Genomic DNA, 23,581 nt, shown 5'->3' on the forward strand with positions numbered 1-23,581 from the left:
CCTAGACGAGTCATGGAGTACTTAAAATTATTAGGTTATTGAAAAAAAATAACCCATTTCTTTCAGAACAACTCTTAGACTAGCATTTTTGAGAAGATATTGTCTACGTTAAAGTAGTTGACATTGCTGGATATTTGAAAAATAACCCATATTTATAGGTACAGTCCTTTTTATATCATAGTACTTGTTATCTTTTAATCTTTCAGATACATGTATCGTTGTAATAAGAAATAATATTTATTTCTTTATAATGTAGGGTTATAATAATATTTGGATTGGACAAAAAATTGATAACTACATTAAAACTACCTAATATTGATCTGGGAGTATTCAACTTTTGAAATGTTTTTATTAAGAAAATTTTAATTATGTGGAATATTAATAAGTTTTGCTATCCTCGCCATTCACTCGTAGTTTTTCTATAATTTTTTCAGGTCAGTTTTCGTTGTTTTCGCATTGAGTTCTTTCATTCTATTAAATAATTCTTTATATGATTTAAATAAATGTGGTCATTTTATTAAAAAAATGTTTGGTAAAAAGGTATAAACTAACTTATAAAGAAAGTTTTTTTATTAACATTTTAATAGTTTGTTATACTTTCAAATTAAATTCGAGAAAAATAGCGTGATTTATATACATGTTGTACGTACTCGACATCGCTAGTATTAGAAACCTTTTTTTAACTGAAAATACTCGTTATGAAATAATTACGGAAAACATAAATTTCAAATTAATTCACAATTAGCATTATTTATATGTTTTTACTTCTAATAGTAACACATTAGCTGGACGATTGGGAATTGGCGATTGGACGCATTTGGTTCATTGTCACAATGTCGACTAAAAATTGTTGTAAACCATATTTTTAAATATTATATGATCCATTACGTGACCTATATCAAACGATTTTTCAATCGATACACTTTCTTTAGACCAAATCCATTGTAATTATAAAATTTATCACGTGGTTCTTTACATGATTTATTATATGATTAATAGCACGATTCAACATGATCCATCACGTGATTATTCAATGAAAAACCATGTGATAAATCATCATATTTAACCCAAACGTTGCCTAGCACATGATTTTTTCGAAATCTAGTGATGTTAGTATATTTTAGTTACAAATCATTCACAAGTAATTGCAAAGTATTATTTTCATTTTTCATAGTCACCACGCCAACTTCAAATTTCGTAATTAAAGCTTTTAGTTCTCTAGTAGCGTCAAAAAGTTTCTAACTTTTAACTATAATGTAGTAATTCATGCCAAAAACCTTTCAATAATTTTAGTGGAAAGCAGAGCGTGATCAATTTTTGATTCTATCCTATACTCTAACAAGCATGAACCTTAAAAAAACTTATACACATTATAATATACAAACCTGAAACCTGAAACCTTTAAACTCCAAATCCACAAATCTTAAACCAACAAATTCAAAACTCACAAGCCCTAAACCCACAAATTTCAAACTGAAATTGAATGGAACATTAAGTTCAGAAATCGGGTTTTTTGAAGTTTTAGTTCGAGGTTTGTGGGTTTAGGAGTTTATGGACTTGAAATCTATCTTGTTAAACATAATTTTCAGTCTATATTGTCTCATTTATTTATCTTTTCGCACCGTGATCATGTTTAGCGTCTACAGTGTCAATTCCGAGAAACATACGACGATTATTACTGCGACGTCGTTTACATAGGCGACGAGAGATGTGCCCTCAGGCGCCTTCTGTCTCGACAAGTCATCGTAAAGCATATTCCATAAGTTCAGTTAGGTTACTTGTTTTTTTATAGTTTCATACGTCTCAGATAATACCTCATTACTCTTGTCAAGTAGGAAGAAACGTGGAACTAGATCCATGACTAGTTCTTCGCCTACTCTAGACCTCTTCGATGACCTTTTCTCTTACTCCTATCGTCGACGTACCTTTGTGATATTGTGTGCAGTATTGTGTCATTTTATTATTTTTATAATAATGTTACTATGAGTTGGAAACATTTTGCATTAGTGAGTTTTCTATTATTATTTATTCTATTATTGTTATTATATTTATCTGTTTATTGCGTAATAATAAAAATTGTTGCTATTTAGATTGTGGAGATTTTACCATCTGTTACAGTGCCCGTCAATTGCTGTTGCCTACTCAAACAGAGATTTCTCAAAATTTTAAAGTTTAATATCTCAATGGAAAATTGATGTACAGAGACCAGCCAGGACGCGTTTGAAAGTTCTTTCCAAGACTTTTTATATGGTATGTATAGCAAATATGATAGTTCATTCTCTAAATGTTTTTAACGATAATTCATTGTTGAAAATTTGATTTTTTTACTCACCTTTCACTCCTGCCTGTACCGGAAGGAAAAGGCGTAAAAAAATTTTAAGTATACCATTTTTTAGCTCTTTCCAAGGATATACGAGGTCTGTCCGGAAAGTATCGGGCCTACCTTTATATTTTTGTGCTAGCGTTATTTTTTATCATCTGGTGGCTGGCATCCTTCAAAGTAATCCCTACTTGATTGAATAACACGGTTCCATCGATGTTTCCACTTTTCAAAACAGTCCTGGAACTCACTTTTAGGGATAGCCTTAAGTATACTCGTCGTAATGTTTTCAACCGTTGTTTTGTCATCGAATCGGTGTCCTTTGAGTGGTTTTTTTTAGTTTTGGAAACAGCCAAAAGTCACAAGAGGCTATGTCGGGACTGTATGGAGGTTGTCGAGGCAATGCGATATTGTGTTTGCTCAAAAACTGCTGCACAAGATTGGATGAATGCGCATTATCGTGATGGAGAAGCCAGTCACCACTTTCCCAAAAGTGCGGCCGTTTTCTTCTTACTGCATCACGCAAACGTTTCAAAATTTGAAGTATTCTTTATTGATTGTCTGACCTGTTGGTGCATATTCGTGATGTACAACACCTTCACAATCGAAAAAAACAATCAACATTGACTTAACATTGCTCCGACTTTGACGTGCTTTTTTTGGTCTTGGCGATTCAGAATGCTTCCACTGTGAAGATTGTTGTTTGAAGGATGATAACCATAAACCCATGATTCATCACCTGTAATAATTTTTCTAGGTACATTATCATCATTATTGACCATTTCCAGATTGTCCAGAGCGATTTCTAAGCAAATGTTCTTCTGCTCTGCTGTGAGCAATTTTGGGATGAATTTCGCACACACGCGTTTCATTCCTAAATTTTCAATTAAAATTTCTGAAATGATAGTTTTTGGTATCCCAAGGTCTTCTTCTAGTTCTCGCACAGCCATACGACGATCTTGTTCGATTGCAAGTCGCACCCGCTCAATATTATCTGCGGTTTTTGTCGTCGAAGGTTTTTGTCGGACGGAACGAGAATCACTATCGACAGAAGTGCGACCATCCTTGAACCGTTTATACCACTCTTTTATTCGTGTTTTGCTCATACACTCGCTTCCGAAGGCCTTTTGCATCATTTTAATAGTTTCCGAACTCGTTTTCCCGAGTTAAAAGCAAAATTTGATGCAAATTCGTTGATCTTGTTTTTCAGTCATTTTTGACAATATCAAAATCCGACGAACGCAAAAAAGGCACTGTAAACAAAGACACGCTGCGCATGAACTATACGTCCGGCAGGTGTCAGTAAGTAACCAATAGGTTCGTGAGGCTTTACTGTTTATGTTTCTGTCCGGTAGAGGTCGCTCGAACACTATGGCGCGAAGATATAAACGTAGGCCCGATACTTTCTGGACAAACCTCGAACAAGAAGCTCATTAAAAATTTGAATTCCCCAAGTATATTGCGTGCAATCGAGTTTTTATCAAAAAAGGACCACTTTGTCAATTCAAAATATCTCGATAAATATGATAGATACAAAAATATTTATTGGAAAAAAAAATGTTTGTTATTTAGAGTAGAATATGATAGAATTTTTTCAAATTTTTTTTCGAAAAAAAATTTTTTTCCACATTACATATTTTTTTAATGTATATGAAATTCAGTTATATGTATACTTACTCCATAAATATAGTATTGGAGGTGTTGTATTGATGTACAAATATTTAATATTCATATAAATTTATTATTCAAACAAGATTAATAGATTATCACATTCATTACACATACAACAATGTATTTCTCTTACAACTGTTATTCTTAGTTTTCCAATAGAAAAAAATAAGCATTATTTCATGAAACAATTTTTTTTTTCAACTGAAATCATAAATTGACATACGAATAGGTAGCAATCATTTAAACTTATATAATAAATCGTCATAATATAATAATAAATAAATATTAATAATAAGTAACATAAAACTTTAAAAGAAACCAAACATTACTTTCATCAAAGTGTCTGCCTTTACTTTTTATTACTGCATGGCAAACTCTAGGCATCCTGTTTGCTAGTTTCTTAAAAATAGCTTCAGAAACTTTCTTCCATTCTTGATGCAATATATTCTATAAATCTGTTTTTGATGTAGGGCATACCTTCCGGACAGCACGATCGAACTCTTCCCATAACATTTCAATCGGATTTAAATCGGAAGATTGAGGAGGCTAAACCATTATTTTAAGTTATTTCTTTTCTTCAAGATTTTTTAAATAATTCTTACAAAGGTTGGAAGTGTATTTTGGATTATCTTATTGGAATATAAAATTAGCACAAATTATTTTACTTCCTGATGGAACTACATGCCTTTGAATGATGTTATGATACCCTTCTTTTTTCAAAATCCTTTCTATCTTTACAAGGTTGCCAACACGGGAATCCGCAGAACATCCCCATACCATTATCGATCCGCCACCATATTTAACTGTTGGCACAATTTTCTGAAAATTTTTCATTCACTCTTCAACGTACATAAATTTTTCTCTTGGTTCCAAAGATTTCAAATTTCGATTCATCACTCCATAGAACTTTTTCTCAATCAGTTGTAGTCCAATTCTTGTACTTTCTAGCCCAAAACAAACGTTTTTTTCTGTTCACCTCTTTGAGTAAAGGTTTCTTTACAGCTATTCGACCAAAAAGGCCTTGACCTCGAAGTCTTCTTCTGATAGTTGATTCGCTTATCAATTCTTTGAAATTTTTTTGAATGTCAGACTTGATTTCAGCTATAGTTAATTGCCTATTACGTAAACTGGTTAGTGATATATATTTGTCATGTTGTTTAGTTGTCACTTTTGGTTTGTTTCCTCTATATCTATTAGCTATAGTGCCGTTCTTAAGAAATTTATTAACATTGTAATCTACAGTAAGTCTAGGAATTTTCAGGTCACTTGCAATTTGGCGATTGATTTTCCTAGCTTTATGGAGGCCCACAATCATTGAACGTTTTTCAACAGATAGATTTTTCTTCTTTGCCATAGTCAAAGCAATTATATCTGAAAATAATAATTTCATACTAATATCCAGTTATGGAATAAAATACAGTGAAAACTAGCGTAAATTCTTATCAATCACCAACCGCTAAATATAACCGCTGTTTGACAATATTTTGATAAATAATAATTTTTAAATATAATACTAATACTTACGATAATATAACGCCAACTGTAAACTCTTAAAAAAATTGTAACACCATTATATCTAAAATTCAAAATGATATCAGTGAGCCAAACTATTTTTATAACAAATAGAATGCGAATACTTTTGTTTTACTTCGTGAAAAATATATGTAATATTTTTTTTTTAATTAGAGCAAATAAAAGTATAGTGAAAAATTTTTTTTCAAAAAAAAATTTGAAAAAAAATTTGAAAAAACTCTGTCATATATTCTACTCTAAGTAATAAACATTTTCTTTCCAATAAATATTTTTGTATCTCTTATATTTATCGAGATTTTTTGGATTGACAAGAATGATCATTTTTTGGTAAAAACTCAATTGCACGCAATATACTTGGAGAATTCAAATTTCTAATAAACTTCTTGTATAGCCTTAGGAAAGAGCTAAAAAATGGTCTACTTCAAATTTTTTTATGGCTTTTGCTTCCGGTACAGGTAGGAGTTAAAGGTGAGTAAAAAAAATCGAATTTTCAACGACGAATTATCGTTAGAAACAATTAGAGAATGAACTAATCATATTTGCTATACATACTATATAAAAGATTTTCAAAAGACCTTTCAAACGCGTTCTGGCTGGTCTCTGTATATCAATTTTTCACTGAGATATTAAACTTTAAAGTTTTGAGAAATCTTTGTTTGGGTGGGCAAAAGCAATTGACGGGCACTGTACGTATTAAATTTATATCATAACAATACTTGTTCTAAATTACTATGTAGGTGTGACTATAGAGCCTACTACCAGCGTCGACCCTAGCTATATAATTTTTTGACTTCTTTTCTGATCCACTCTTACCCCTCGCTTTTAATACTGCTGACGGATTTAGATGTCACTTGCGTTAAAATGCTAATAATGTACTTATGTCATAACTGGCACTTAACGACACGGTGTTTAGCGATCTAACGCTACTATATATATATAGTACATATATATACAGTACATATTTCTGTTAGTGCTATAAATAACCCTACCCTTATATATATATATATATATATATATATATATATATATATATATATATATATATATATGTATATTACTATATATACTGTATATACAGTATATATACGAGGTGTGTTCAAAAAGTAAGGTGACTTTTCAAATTTCACGGGCAACGTACTTTCGATTATCGATTTTTTTATTTTGTTATGTTGCTACACTCTTTCCGAACATCTGTACCAAGTTTCAAGTGTATAGCATTGTTTGTTTGGTTGTGAGAGGCGTAAAGGTTATAAGTGTTTTGCGTGCTCGGCGATTTCTTGCTATCGAAAAATATGGATCAAAGGATTTGCATCAAATTTTGTGTAAAAAATAAAATAAAGTGCTCCGAAACACTTGAAATGTTGACGGTGGCATACGGTGAAACTGTTCTGAGTAAAAAAAATGTTTACAAGTGGTACAAACTCTTCCAAGATGGCCGAGAAGATGCCAATGACGAGCCTCGCTCTGGACGCCCAAGCACGTCAACAACTGATGAAAACGTTCAAGCAGTGAAGAAAATTGTTCTGAAAAATCGTCGAATCATTATCAGAGAAGTTGCTGAGGATGTTGGTATATCGCTTGGCTCATGCCATGAAATTTTTTCTAACGTTTTGGGCATGAGACGTATGTCAGCAAAGTTTGTTCCGAAATTGCTAAATTTTGACCAAAAGAACCGTCGCATGAGCATCGCTCAAGAACTGTTGAATGACGTCAACGGCGACCCAGATTTACTCAAAAGGGTCATAACTGGTGACGAATCATGGGTATATGGTTATGATATCGAAACCAAAGTCCAATCGTCCCAATGGAAGAGCTCAGATGAGCCAAGACCGAAAAAAGCACGCCAAGTTCGATCAAATATCAAAGTTTTGCTCACTGTTTTCTTCGATTACCATGGCGTGGTGCATCAGGAGTTCTTACCATATGGACGTACGGTCAATAAACAGTATTATCTTGAAGTTATGCGCCGTTTGCGAGAAGCAATACAAAGAAAACGCCCAGAATTACGGAAAAACAATTCATGGCTTTTGCATCACGATAATGCCCCTGCTCACTCATCTTTGCTTGTGAGAGATTTTTTGGCCAAAAACAACACCACAATCATGCGTCAGCCACCATATTCACCGGATTTGGCCCCATGTGACTTTTTCTTGTTCCCAAAACTAAAGAGACATATGAAAGGACGGAGATTTGCAACGATTGAAGAGATAAAGACTGCATCGCTGGAAGAGCTGAAGGCTATACCGAAAAGTGCTTATGAGAAGTGCTTTGAGGATTGGAAAAACCGTTGGCATAAGTGTATTGTATCTGAGGGGGATTACTTGAAGGGGACAACATAAATATTGATAAATAAATAAATATTTTTTCTTAAAAATACAAAGTCATCTTACTTTTTGAACACACCTCGTATATTAAATATCAGTATATTAAAAAATTGAAATTCTATAGATTTATCATTACAGATGCACAGTAATGTCAAACTGCAAGTAGCTGCTATTTTTTGTGTTTGTAATTTGGTATGGCGAGAAGAACCTGGCGCTGCACAACGTCAATCACGGTTAAAGGAATTAGGATTGTATCGAATCTTACTACAGCTACGACATACGAAAGATACGCAGCTTTTTGATAAGTATGATTTTTTATGAAAATATTTTTCTTTGCACTTTTTAAACAAGAACGTTACAGGTTATCTATGTTGTATTTTTTCCTTTACCCTAGTTTTATCAAATTTACCAATCTAAAATTGATATTTAAAGCTGAACTATGGTTTATAGTTCTTATATGATCAGTACTAAGTCACTTTATGAAAATAATTACTTGAATTAATAATTTTCATAAAATGTAAGTAACAATTCAATATTAAATTACAGTCTTTGTTTTGTCACAACCGAATGCACAGACGTCTTTTCGCAGGCGTTGTCGTACTAGAAATAATAAAGTTATATTTTGAGCTTATTTACACATATAACATGCAGATGCATATATGTGAATACTTATAAGCGGAGTTTTGTTCCGTTATAAATGTATTCTTCGCGTTTTAACCTTCATCCCTCGTTAACCAATAGAAATAATTATGCTTTACTACTCCACTATAAAAGTCAAACTAACATTTCTAAATAGCAATAAAAAATGAATTTAACTTTAAAAGAATTGAAATCACAGATGTAGCTAAGTAACACATGTTAAAATCTTCTATCACATGTAGCATAACAATGTGTATACCAGGTGTGTCCGAAAAGTATTCGGAATACCTTCATATCTTCAGGCTGGGTTAATCTTCGTCGTCGGACGAATGACATCCTTCAAAGTAGACCCCATTTGATTGAATAACGCACTTTCAGTGTCTTTTCCACTTCCTGAAGCAACCCTGGAAGTCAATTTTTGGAATAGCCATTGGTGTACTCGTTGCATTTGTATGAATTGTCTCTACGTCGTCAAACCGATTTTCTTTAAATGACATTTTTAATTTTGGCAATAGCCAAAAGTCACGGGGAGCTGTGTCAGGACTGTAAGAAGGCTGGCAAAGCCGTACTATTTGGTACTTTATCAAATATTGTTGTATAAGTTTCGATGAATCGCTGGCGCATTGTGGTCGTGAAAGAGCCAGTCACCGCTTGACCAAAATTGAGGCTGTTTTCTTCTTATTGCATCACGCAATCGTTTCAGAACATCACGATAAAATTCTTTATTGATTTTTACTTGTAGGAGCATAAGTTGTAGGAGTTATAGGAATCCTGACCTACATTTATCATCCGAGCAACTACTTTCTTTCTTACCAGAAGTCAATAAAGAAGTCACCCTGATGTACCGACACTTTTTTATCGGTCCCGGTAGTACCGCCGTTTTCTTTATCGGCGTGTGTCGCAGTCCGATGAGAGTCTCCATACTACTTTAGCGATCGTCCCCATGCTCCATTCCCCCATGCGTACAAGTAATGAGTAATGGGTGAAAAGCAAAAAAAAATACTATTTGATAAAAATGTATTTTTATTCATTCATAAGAGACATAGACAATAAATTGTTCTGAACATATCATGTTTCAAAGTTTTTTAAAATCTTCTAACTTTGGCTTTAATTTAGAGATGAATAAATAATTTTTACAAATAATTTTAGAGATGAATAAATAAATAATTTTTTTCAACTGATTTTCATATAGACTATTTGTCTTTTTTTTTTATTTTTCGAACTCCCGTTGGTCTCTAGGAGATGAGCGTATTGTGCACTGATATTTTAGTCCACGTTGATGAATGCAAATGTATTCTAATGAGCATGGTTTGGACTAGAAACTATTTGCTTATAAATCCAGAGGTCTTGCTGGAAAAAAATTAGAATGAGTCTCGTCTTTGCTCTGTACCCAAGCTTTTAAATGTCGCTTTCTTTTTTAGGTTACGAATGTCAGTAAACGTTAATGAACTTCATATTGAGTTCTTTTCTGTTGTATCTCACATTTCAATTTAGTTATAGATTTTTGTATATTTTGGATTTCTATCAAGAGAAAGTGTTGTAATGTAGTCAAACCACGTTTACTATCAATATCTCTTAGTTTGCGTCCAAACACGTCGATACTTATTTTTGAAATGATTGAAAGGAACTTGGTGTTTTGAATTAAATAATAATTGCAGTAGAGGTAAGTAAAAAGAGCAGTACTTGGATTTTCATTTGTATTTATTTTTTTCAGTAAAAAACTGTATTACAAATTGTCATTATAAATATCATCATATTTATACAAGTTTTTTAACATATCCACTTATAGGATTATACTTAATTATGCGATCATGTAAAATTAAACAGTATGCCGCTATACCATCAGGAATATTATTTTTAGCCTTAAACTTTAAACGTACATCGATAGCAGCTTGTTTCAGTGAGTCGTTTTGTTTTGAATAATTTATCATTATGAATGATGCATTCGTAATAAATTATTTTCTGTCTAAAAGTGGATTATACATATAATCTCTATTGTAGTAGCTTAGTTGAAATTGTGTATACACACACACATACACACACACATACACGCACACGCGCCATATAAGATAAAGCATTGGTTCTTGTCGAGGTCAAAATTCAAATTGCCATAAGGATATTGCTCGGAGTTAAGAAAGAGTTTCACATCAGTTATGCTACAATAATCAAAATTGCTAGCATTTCTCTTCTTGTCAGTTTTGCGCTTAGCTTGAAAAATGAGTATGATAAATCTTAGTTTTTCTAATTAATTGGACGATTTGACAGTCCAAATATGTTTAGATATTTGCGGAAGTGATGAATACTGATAAAGTTTCCATGATCGAAAACTTATAGAATTAGAACATCTTTTTAAATCAAATAAAAAAGCTATATTTTATGCTTATCTAACATGATAACATAAGGCATCAACTATTCAATACGAGTTGTTTCTAGTTTGAGAGTTTCATACACATCATCAGCGCCAATCTTCACACAATTTTGCACGATTGTATTCTGATTATCTCTCAATTGAGTTAAAATAAGTTCATGTTTTACATTCACAATAATCTTTTGATAATCTTCTGCAAATCCTAAGATTATTAAAAGTGGTAATGATATATCAAAGTTACCATTAACATCTAATGTATTTCGAGTTTCTTCTACATGAAGCTATCCTGTATTTTCAAAAAATCTGCTCTGGTTTCGATTGAGTGAAACTAAACCTTTCATAGTGCTGGTCAATCCAACGTTTTACATTTATTTATCTCTACAGAATTAATTTCATAACGAATATCTTCAAATAGGTGACAAATAGCATTGTTTACGAACTTCTTACCAATAACTACAATACCATCATTTCTCATTAGTTTTCCAACTACATGTAGAGAACTTCTTGATTCTAAATGATATAAATTTTTATATTGAACTGCAATACGAATTTCATCACTATTATTAAAGTTTTACGAGGTGTATGGTTGATATGCATGAATTTTATAATCAGTGACAGACTCGTCAAAAGTGACTGGTGTTTGTACACTAAGTATTTCCTACATCTTTCACGTTATAGTAAGAAATGAATAGACACTTCGATTTTTCTAGACTTTGAAGTATTTTCTTCTTTTTCCTTGAGCGGTCTTTCCGATGATATTGAAATTGAGACTCTTCAGAAACTGAATCTTGTGATGTGTTAAACTTTTAACTGGTTTTATGAGTTCATGATGGGACATTTATATAGCCATTACCTGCTTAAGAATGATAAACTATTTTCATCATGAAACTCTTTTTATATGTAAACGAATTGTTGTGTATAACGAATTGTTATAATTATTATGACGAATTGTTATATTTTACCTTGAAAATTAATTAATCACCGTCTTAATCGACTAAACGTAACTGTAAATGATTAATTATATTGACAGTTAAAGGCAAATATATGATCTGTTTAGGAATTTCAATGATCTCATGACCAGGTAGTACGGCTGGAAAGAACTCATGAATACTGTGACCTTTATTGCGATTTATGGCACATTCCAGACTATGACGATCAACTTTTCAAGGGTAAGTTATGGATTTTCTTGAAACTTGGTCTACATGTTGTCTATATAGTAGTGTATTTAAGTATGGATTATTAGATCATTAAAATAATTATATGAAAAGTTACAAACAATTGAAAAGTTTTGACGAAAAATTTTCAAAAATTTATATCTCCGCAACCATTTAAGTTGTCGTAGCCAATTTTTCTTTTAATTACGCATAAAAGGGTGTACTTTGAAGATATTAAGCGAACAATACTTTAATATCAATTTTTCAAAAAGTTATTAACATTTTTTTAAACAATTGATCATATATCAAAAAGTGTTATTTTCATTTAAAAAATTCTTTTTTTAATGAATTCCTTGACATTTTATCTTTAAGACGCCGTTTAAAAAATTCATCGAGCGATCATTAGATGTGACACAGTGAGCGATAATAGTGGACGCTGATCCGACGATTCTACGACGCCGATAAGTCGATAAGTTTGGTAGCAGCGTCGACGCGCGGCCGAGCGAGCGTCGCAGGGCCTGTGAGCTCAATGAATTTTCAAACGGATTCTTAAAGGAAAAATGTCAAGGAATTCAATAAAAAAAGAATTTTTTAAATAAAAATAACACATTTTGATATATGATCAATTGCTTAAAAAAATGTTAATAACTTTTTGAAAAATTGATATTAAAGTATTGTTCGCTTAATATCTTCAAAGTACACCCTTTTATGCGTAATTAAAAGAAAAATTGGCTACGACAACTTAAATGGTTGCGTAGATATAAATTTTTGAAAATTTTTCGTCAAAACTTTTCAATTGTTTGTAACTTTTCATATAATTATTATAATGATCTAATAATCCATACTTAAATACACTACTATATAGACAACATGTAGACCAAGTTTCAAGAAAATCCGAAACTTATCCTTGAAAAGTTGATCGTCTTAGTCTGGAATGTGCCCTATATAAGCTTCCGATGTTCTGTTACACTCGACACGTAGATCATTTACTTTGAGAATGGCTACAGACATGTCGGATATATGGTTTATATTGGTTTTTAGCAATCATTGTATGAAGCCAAGTAAGCGTTCAATTGAGTTAGATGATTGAAAATTAATTGCATATTAGTTCGCTATGCAAAGTATTATTGTTATGCTTGATGTTGATTTATATTCCTAGTGGATTCAGTTTTTTTTGTAAATATTGATCAATATTATAAATTTTATAACTGCCAGTGGGTAGTTCAATCTCTTGCGAACCAACTTTGAACTTATGACCAACATCAATGTTTGGTATTGAATTGAATGTAAGGAATTCTACTAAACCAAAAACATAAGTTTTATCTTTTTTTAATTCAATGGGTGGAAAGCAATATTTTTCCAATATTGCTGATATACCAGATAAGGTTGGGGTTAATGATTTAACCATGATGAGTGATTATATTAAAATGAAATTTTTATTTGTCAAACTAGCTATTTATACAAGTTGTAATTATTACTATGTTCGAGTAAACCACATACAAATTTTAAAGTTAAATGACCGCATACATAAGTATTATAATTTTTAGTTTTTATAATCGTACTTAATTGGATAAATTTTAAAATATTGAATGAGATATAAAAGTGATCTTAAGTCGCTAAAGCTGTTAAAGTAAAATAAATTTTTACCACTTTTTCGATTTGCAACTTAGTGCGTGCCTGGCCCTGAACTATCATCAAGATTCACAATAGCACATTCTTCTAGTGGTCCTTGTTTTGGTAAAGAGTTTCTCATATAAACACCACAGAAATTCGGAATCTTTAATTCGCTAGCATACTTTTTATATCATAATCTGTTAAAGGATGATATGGTACTCATACTTTCAAGTTTTTTTTTGCCTACTTATAACTTTTATTTTTTGCCAACAATTTTTTTCTTAGTCTTCATTATTCTACCGGTTTTATTAAGGACAAAGCTAAAACTATTTTGATGAGGTTTCCAACGCAAACTTTTACTAAGTGTTAGAGCTTCAACTCGTTTATTATGTCTTGTCTGTTTTTCCAATTGTTTTTTGTCTACAGTTGCTTGGTTTATAAACTGTGCTACTCCAGCAGCACTGCCTACTAAATATCCGAGTGCGCTAAGTCTAGCAAAAACAGGTATGAGTGCTGGAAAAAATCCTCCAGTTTTGGATATTGGAAGAATTCTTGGTAAATTTATAATCTTCTTTCCGCAGCAGTTAACTTGCCAAGCTTTTCAGCCAACACTTTAGTCGCAATGTTTCGTGCTTGATTATCTTGATTCTGTAAATAAGCAATATTGTGTTGTTTAAGTGTACGGTCCAGAGGATTATTGCCAGGATCACCGCTTTTGTAGCTTCGTACCCGGTCTGCAGTATTGATATCTAGGTATATGAGCTTTAAAAGACAACTTATTTATTAGATTGTTCACGAATCCCCTACCTTTTTTCTTGTTTTACTTCCTGTGAATAATTATCTTTGTTTAAGTGTTCTTGAATGAATGAGCTACAATTTTCATAAATAAGCTTTTATAGTTTTGTACTTCAGATTTTATAATAAATTAGCACGATATGGATATTCGGGAACAATTTTTGGAGCTCCTAGTAATAAATTTCGATACTCTGACAGAGAGTAAAAGGAAAAAAGTCAATCGACATGGAGACTTACTGCCAAATAGTATCCGTCTTGTATGTTGCGGTTCATCCAACTATAGGAAGACAAATGCGTTATTACCCCTCCTAATTCTTTCTAATGGATTGAAATTTGAAAACATTTATATGTTTGCAGAGGAGTGCAATACTTACTTTTCACCGAACACGAAGATGCTCTAACGCCAGATAAAGTCAGAGAAAATTCAATTATGATGTTTGATGATTTTGCATATGAGAAGCAAGATAATGTAAAAGCTTTTTCTGCATGAGTAGACATAAAAGTGTTAATTGCTTTTACTTGTATCAGTCGTATGCACAAGTATTCAAATACTTAGTTCGTGATAACTTTAACTTTTTAATAATTTTTCATCAAGATCATATGAATTTAAGGCATGTTTATAATGATTATATGAATACTGATATGTTATACCAAAGTTTCAAAGACATTTGTTCAACTTGTTAGAAAGGTGACTATAGTTTTCTGGTGATAGAAAAAAATCGAAAGATTGATGCTGGCAGATATAAAATGGTGTTCGATAAGTTCATTATAAATACAAACCATTTGAAACAAGATCGATAGTTTGCAAATAGCTAATAAACCGTCAACATGAATAGTTCGACTAATACAGCGAAGTCTTTCGTCAGATCAGTTCGTAAATATCAATCGTTAAAGTTTAAAAAATACGAAACTGAAAAAATCGTTAAAGAAACTTTAAAACTTATGATTGAACCTCTCGAAAAAATAGCTTATAATACATCGAATCTTACATAGCGTAAGAGAATAAAAGACGAGACGTTATGATAGGTGACAACTCGCGCGAGTCGAGTTTGTCCCGTACGAAGGCTCTCGGGTCAGGCTTTCGGGCACCCCGGCCCGTTCGTGCGTCAATAATGAAATCTCTGTTAATTATAATTCGGTACTCGATATCGTTTTTGTAAAATAAATAATTGAACGTTTATAACGTTCTTCGCTTATTTATTAAAAGCAAAAATGTAATAACGATTCTCTTTAATATAGTGGGGAAGCATATGGATACACTTATAGGTGTTTATAATTATAATATTTATTCTAGTCTCTTTCACAACATAAATAAGTTGAGCAGAATAGAGATTTCGCCTCGCGATGTCTATTATTTTTTTTGGTTACATAAAAAGTATTACTCACTCTGTATTAATATTGTAAATATAAATTGGTCCGAAATATTATTCGCTTCGTGATGTGGCCAATCACTTTTTCTTTAAATCTGATCAGATCAACTGGTCCAATATATTTTTTATACAATACTGTAGCAACACGCAAGACAATGATAATTCCTGTGATTTTCGTTTACACAAAATTATTAAAACAATTGTACTCAACACTTCTAATATTTAATCGCAACTCAAACAATTATATTCTCAAACTCTTATTATGGTTTTAACTTCAGTTGGAAAAATATGCGGCCTTCTTAATTGAGCGCTTGCTCCTAACTGACTAATTCTCTATCGCGTTGTTTTCGCCGGTTTATTATATAGCCTTTGTCCCTTGCATACCATCTCTCTCTCGCGCATATGCTTTAGGCGTTTACGCTTCTCGTAGCGGCTCGTCTTACCTAGCTAAGCACGCTGACTGCAGCATGCTGTCCCAGCATGCTGACTCAGCGTGAATCAGCCTCTGCCGCTCATTCCCACCGAGTCGCGCACACGAATACTGCTAGCTATACTATGTCCGAACGGAAATCCCGAGAGCAAAATATTATTCGATAGTATATAATTGTAACATAATAAGACGTCACGTAACATCCCTCCCCCCTTAGAATCGTTGCCGTCCTCGGCAATGTATCAAGACCCACAGGGTCTGCAATGGGTCGGTAAGGAATAAGTTAGTGACTAAATTAGTAAATATATACGTCCTTTATTCCTAGTCCCTTATTATAATTGATGATAGCGTATAAAGAAGGGGGTGTGTACATATATTTAATAAGGGAATAACCCGGTCCTAGATCGCTATCCGCGCTAAATCATCCGTGATGGCCTGCGCCGTGTTGTTGGTCCTTGCCGCTGATTCTGTAGGTCCAGCAAGGTCGATTAATGTTTGTTCTGGTTTTACTTTACTAACATAATCAAAATTCCTAATACTACAGCCCTCCAGGTGCTGGTTCCATTCTCTTAATTCTATGGACCTGCCGCAGAAGTAATGCTTTCTTAAATTACCTCCGATCTGCATATCGCAGAATAACACGTGCTTGCTACGTTCATTAGAGGTGATCCAGTGGCCGCAGAGATCGTGTTTTTCGTAGAGGTCCAACGCGTTTTCGCCGTACCTTACGATCCTGGGGCGAATAAGTCTGGCTTTTAAATACTGGCCAAGCTCATTCGCGACCACCCTTTCTGCGTCGGAGGTATAAATAAATGCGGCGAACCCCATTGAACCTTTCCCATTCCGCATTGGTAGGTAGCTTATGTAGTCCATAGGGCCAAATTTTAGTAAGGCCTTATTTGCCATTACTTCGGTCCAATTATAGGGTAGTAGGAAGTTAATCCTATTTAAGCGATCGTGTTTAGGACCAAGGTTTTTCATTTGGGGGACCAGAGCGGCACTACTCAGGCCGGTGTTTTGCCCAGCCTCGTCATCAGATGAGTCCGGTACATTGGCGGTTTTCGAGAGGTCGTAGTCGTCAAATATTGCCTTCTCAAGCTGATAATAAGTCGGCAATTCCTCTTCCAGTCCTAGAACTTCCTTGGAAAACGGTTTTCGATCGTTGAATAACTGCTCGATTTCCTCCAGGGCATGAATGGGGTTCACAAAGTAGAAGACCGTGCATCCTAGGCTTACCCTGAATTTCTCGGGAATCGCCACGTCGATCATCTTCTCTAGAGGTCCATATTGGCAAGCGAGCCACATTGCTTCCGCTTTCCTGTTTGGGTCCATGTATATCATTGTAAGCCCATAGTTCTCATTAAGACGGCTCAACGTTATATCTGATCCGTGGGTCCATGTTAAAGATCTTCTGTAAATTTTAAATATGGTCCTTTAGAAAGATGAATGATAAAATATAGATAAATCGGAAGCGAAATGTACCACGAGAAGCGTTAGACGGGGTATTACAATTATTTCACGGGTAGTATCTACAATCATGCAGTTATTCAAGGTATTATCTAATCGTCGGCGCGTGTATATAACTAAGATTAACAAAAGTGACAAAGATGATCATACTTAGTTTGAAAGAATTCCCTTTAAGCTATAAAATATTTATTTTTACATAACGTTTTAGTGTAATCAACTTTCTCCCTTTTGCCCCTTTTTATACATAAGTTTCTAAATATTCTCGCTCTTGGTCGATGTTTGTGCTTATTTCATCTTCAGGTGGAGTATCAGCTTGGTCCATAGACTTCGCGTTTTTCGCGGGCTGCTGAATCAAGGTGGTTAATTGTTTGGTCCCGGTTGAATCCATCGATTGTGTATTTACCTTGGGTTCCGGGTCAATTGTGGTTTTAGTTGTGCTTACGACTATAACGTGTGACGGTGGTCTTCTAACTTCTGATTTTGGATAACGTTCGTTAGCCTTTTTCTCCCTTATCCTTTTCTGATGCTGCCACATGCAAGTCCTATCATGGTCTTCGTAAATCGTAAGCTCTATTTGTTCATCACATAACCAGTGGTGTTTGGTTTTATGATCCCGATTCCAACGTCGTTTCCGTACCTGTGCGAATTCTGCGCCATATATCGGATCACACCTTTCTACTGCCCTGTTAGCGTCAGCTGCATCGTAGTATTGGACGTATCCCAAGGCCAATGATCCTCTCGAATCTTTCAATACTTTGTGATATAGCAAGCGTCCGAATTCTACGAAATGCTCGAAAAAGGCCACTTCTCTATGATTTTCTTCGATAATCCACGGTAGTCTGCAGAATAAGCGTGTGTTATCAGTTGGTCTTGGTGAAGATTTCCTAAAGACTCTGGTCCTTTCTATACGCGATGAATGTTTAGTTATAGGGTCAGGGGTCCATGATTTAGTCCTCCTAGCTATTCTAGCATGTTTGATTTGATCGAATTTACATAACACAATTTTTACGCTGCTATTGGCCATTTTTTTCAGTGCATAAAACTCCTGAACTGGTCCGATCCGTTCCAATCTGTGGTCAGGGTAAAGAATTTTTATACTTTTAGGATCCTGTACCGTATTACTGGTTATTTCACTCATGTCGTGTTTTCTTCTCTTTTTTTTTCTGAAACAGATCGTGAGTTGGTCACATAAGTATGCTAGTAGTCATTAAGTTAATTCTGCGATTTGGGTTTGTAGTGCAAGAGAATTGTCGTGTCGCTTTTGGGGGTTAGGTTTCGGTGTAATTGATCGACGTTTGCGTCTACTTTATCAGTTTCGTCAATGGTCACTAATCCAAATAAACTATGACTCAGTCTTCCTATGCCTCCAAAAGGTACCAGTCTTTTCTGCCTGATATTTTTAGGTCCTTGGACATCGGGTGGCTGAATATGTCCCATGTTTTCAATAGCTCCTTGAATCTTCATTCGTATTTGTTCAAGAGCGATTGTCTTCAGATCAACGTGATCCATGCCGATTATATTACCGCAAGTTTCCTCATTGAGATGCCCAGTACAATTTTGCAGTAGTGACTGTAGGTCAATTATAGCAGTGGTCTTCGCCAAGAACAAATTGAAGTTGATAGATATGTATATTTTCCAATCCACCCTCTTTATTCTCATTGGATCTATTCTTTCGTAGTAAATTCCTGGGTTGTCGTTTAACTTCTCTATAGAATAAGCTTGGGGGTCCATAACAGATAATTCGAATACGGAGAGAAAGGAAAGTAAGATTAGATACATATTAAATGAAAGGAAATATATTAAAAGAAATAGTACCTGAAAAAACAGAACAAAATAAATAGTATAGACGAAGGATATAGAACAGATAAGATAAGTGAGTAATTGTACTTATATAGCTACGCCTGAAGTTTAAGTTTATCCATATGCTTCCGTATCGTTTTCCCATTGGGTAATTCTAATAAAACGTTCTTATGATTCAAAATTTCAACGATTTTTAGAGGCTTTTTATAATAACTATCGGCTTTTCCTACCCGAGGTTCGTTTAGTATTCAGGCGTAATCACCGACTTTCCCTTTAAAGGGTCTAGCGTATTTATCATACTGGTCTTTAGTTAGATTTTTCCTTTTCACGAATTTGATTATCACCCGCCGCTATCTTTAGTTCTGTCAAACGTAAGACTAGATCGCGTAGGTATTGGTTATAGGTCCCTAATTTTTCCTTCCTAGGTATCTTCATGGGGAAACGAACGATTCGTCCGTAAACTAGTTCAAAGGGGGTGTAACCAGTTCCATAATGTATACTTGTATTATACGTAAAAACCGTGAAGGGGGTTAATCGATCCCAATCGTCAAAACGCTCCGAGTATATTCGTAAGAAATCGATTAATGGTGCATGGCTTCTTTCAAGAGACCCATTGGTCTGAGGTCTATATCCGGAAGTTGTTAAATGATGGATTTTGAATAAGTGTAATAATGATTCTACAATTTCTGCAAGAAAGCTTGTCCCGCGATCCGACAATATTGCTCTAGGGGCACCGAATTGGCATATTAAGTGTCTGGCTAACGCATCAGCGATAGTGGTTGCTCTAAGGTCCTTTATCGGCACTACAATTAAATATTTGGTCAGATTGCATTGCATGGTCAGCAGGTGAGAGTTTCCACCAGGAGTGGTTCGTAGTTTTCCTACGGTGTCTATTGATACCTTGTCGAACGCCTCGATTGGTGTGTCCGTAATCAGCATCGGTTGCTTAGTCTTGTGGCGATCAATTTTCTTCTCAAGACAACTTGGACATTTCCGTACATAATTTAATATGTCCTTTCGTAGTCCTGGCCAATAATATCTTGCTCGAATTTTTTTGGTATGTCTGGTTAATGCCCTTATGGCCACCCACTAGGCTGTCATGTAGTGTTTTAATTATTTCCATCCGCTGGTTTGTCGGTGGGAGAACCATGTTCCCATAGCAAACAATTACTTTTATAGGACTCTTTTCAAAAATTCTTATTAATATTTCCGTTAGTAATCCAGGTCCAAGGTCATCAGTATAGTCCCCTCGTCTAGCAATCCGGAAACTTACTATATTTCTTTTAATCAGTACCTTCTTCAAATTTGTAAGTCCAACTTTCATAGCCTCTATAGTAATGGAGTCATTATATCTGTCTTTTATAACTACAGAGAAAATATTATGGTTTTTATATTTGGTCGTTAATATTTGTCCGACCTTAGGTTTCAAGGATTTCATATTGCGTAGGTCTATGGCTCCAATTTCACTTAATAATTTCGAGATAGCAGTTTGGTTATTACAGTCTCGTGACATAAAATGTACAATGTTATCTCGTCGATAAGTTAGACATTGTTGGCTCGTGCTTACATTATTTTGTAAGATATATTTTGCAGGTCCTATTGAAGAATTTCCGCTCCCGGTTTCACTGCTTGAACTCGGGTTCTTATAGTCTTCCGGTCTTCGATATTGGTTAATTGGTCCTGTCGGCGGCAACGGGAAGAATAATTCATCATCTACGGGTGTTTTCGAGAAGTGTAACTCCACAGGGCTCTTGTTTCTAGGGTCTGACTCTTCAGGTATACCCTCAAGCCCTTCGAATCTTTCCATGAGTCGAGGTCCTTTAACCATAGGAGTACTTCTAGCTCCCGGTATTCCTGTCTTAATAGTCGGGGTTACTGATATCTCTCGATATCGTGGCTGCCTTAAGGTTTCTTCAGCTTTCTTAATTCTCTCGGGACTTTCTTCCTTAGTCCTATCCGAGAGACGTTGATTTTCACCTTCATCCGGGCGATCTGTGTCCGAGCCACTGTCATGTTCTAGATGAGTTTCCATTAATTTTTGCGAATCTTCCACTAGCTTCGTTATCCTATTCGCCATTACCTCATCAGAATCATTTATTTCATCATATGGGTCAAGCCTCCATAGTGTCTTTTGGTCGTCAATTTCTTTTCCTCCGGTCTTACGTTTTAACATCATTACCCGAATCTTCCGAATATTTTCATTCAGCTCTTTTTCTTTCCAAGCCTTCTCGTCCAAATACTCCTGTAAGTTAATCGGATTCCTTGAAAGTGCGTCTGCATTGCAGTTTAATTTTCCAGGTTTATATTTGAATGTATATTGGTAGTCTGTGAATTTAAACATCCACCTCATTAGCATTTGTCCTGGGTCCTTGCGATTATGCATAAAGTTTAAAGGTTCATGATCAGCAATCAGGGTAAATTTCTTGCATAAGAGATAAGGTCTAAACTGATTCATTGCGTATAAAACTGCGACACACTCCTTTTCCGTGCTAGTAGAGTTTCTTTCCGCTTTATTCAACAACCTTGAAAGATATGCTACAGGCCTTTCATGACCATCCACTTCTTGTGATAAAACCGCTCCTATTGCGTAATCCAAAGCATCTGTGGTTAAGGTAAAGGTCTTCTCAAAATCAGGAAAAGCTAGGATAGGAGCCTCACAAAGCATCCGCTTCAGCTTTTCGAAAGCCTCTTCCTGTGGCGGTCCCCAGTTATATGCTTGGTCTTTTTTCGTTAAATCACTGAGAGGCTTGGCTATCAGTATTCCTGGATAAATCGACGGTAATATCCGGAGAGTCCAAGAAAAGATCTGACACTTTTCACTCCATTGGGCGTTGGAAATTTCTTTACGGCTTCAATCAATTTAGGGTCCGGCTGAACTCCTTGCGCACTAACAATGTGTCCCAAGAATTTTACTTCTTGACGTAGGAAATTTACCTTGTCCGGTTGTAAGACTAATCCTGCGTCGGTAAGTCTCTCAAACAACTTCCCTATCTTAACTTCATGTTCGTGTAAATTCTTAGCGTAACCTATCACGTCATCCAAATACACTAACATTTTTACATTCAGCAGTCCTCGCAGCAATGCATTCATCATTCGTTGAAACGTCGCTGGCGCGTTCATTAGTCCTTCCGGCATTCTGATATATTAAAAATGTCCATCAAAAGTTGAAAATGCCGTCTTCTCCCTGTCCTCAACTCTTAAGGGAATTTGTTGAAATCCACTGATTAAGTCAAACGTCGAGAAATACATCGAACCTCCCAACTGATCTAGAATATCAGCAATATTGGATAAAGGATAGGCATCACCAATAGTCTTTTTATTTAGTTCTCTAAAGTCGATGACCATCCTCCACCTTGGTGTGCCATCACTTGCCGGGCTTTTAGGAACAATCCAGAGCTGCGAGTTATAAGGTGAGTTAGATTCTTCGATTATTCCTTCCCTTAAGCGTTTTTTTATTTGTTCCGATATAAATTTCTTCAATATTTCTTCAATAGCTGTTTAATACTCTTGAGCTCGTGCGAGTTAAGGTGTCCTGTTGGTAGAATTCACCTTATATATTTTTCTCACTTCTCATTTGGGGTATCGCTTTTTTTTTTATTTTTTTTTCTTCCCTGAGTTTATTTTGGTGCTGCCATTTGCAAGTGGTATCGTGTTCCTCATAGATTGATGCGTCTATCCATTTGTTGCAAAGCCAGTAGTGCCTAGTTTCATCACTGTGGTCTCATCTTCTTTTCCTTATATCAGCATATCTAGCGCCGTAAATAGAGTCGCATTCTTTTAAGGCTGTTGCGGCATCAGCAGCTTTGTAATACTGGACGTAGCCTATAGCAAGGGCTCCCTTGTTATCTCGTACCACTTTATGATACACTAAGGGTCCGAACTGTACGAAGTGTTGGAAAAATGAGACTTCTCTATAACTCTCTTCAATTGTCCAGGAAGTTGACAAAATAGTCGGGTTTTTGGGTTTTTTTCGTAGACCTGGAATCATTTGTTCGTAACGGTTTCGGTTTTCCAATACGGGCACGACTTATCTCGCTTATGTTCCAGTTTTTTATTTTTCTTGCTTCGACTGCATGTTTAATTCTAGTAAATTTAC

General features: G+C 34.7%; 1 protein-coding gene across 5 annotated transcripts in view; it reads left to right on the plus strand.

Annotated features, from left to right (window-relative positions):
- The window catches only part of LOC131671095 (armadillo repeat-containing protein 8-like), a 70,166-nt gene that overhangs the window by 6,548 nt on the left and 40,037 nt on the right, over positions 1 to 23,581 (plus strand). For all 5 annotated transcript variants that reach the window (XM_058947317.1, XM_058947636.1, XM_058947474.1 and 2 more), the window contains one exon: positions 7,987 to 8,153. In XM_058947317.1, coding sequence (XP_058803300.1) covers positions 7,987 to 8,153 — 167 coding nt within the window. The remainder of the gene's footprint in view (positions 1 to 7,986; positions 8,154 to 23,581) is intronic.

Source organism: Phymastichus coffea, unplaced genomic scaffold, assembly GCF_024137745.1.
Source record: "Phymastichus coffea isolate CEN01 unplaced genomic scaffold, Cenicafe_Pcof_1.1 PCOF00001, whole genome shotgun sequence".
NCBI lineage: Eukaryota > Metazoa > Arthropoda > Insecta > Hymenoptera > Eulophidae > Phymastichus > Phymastichus coffea.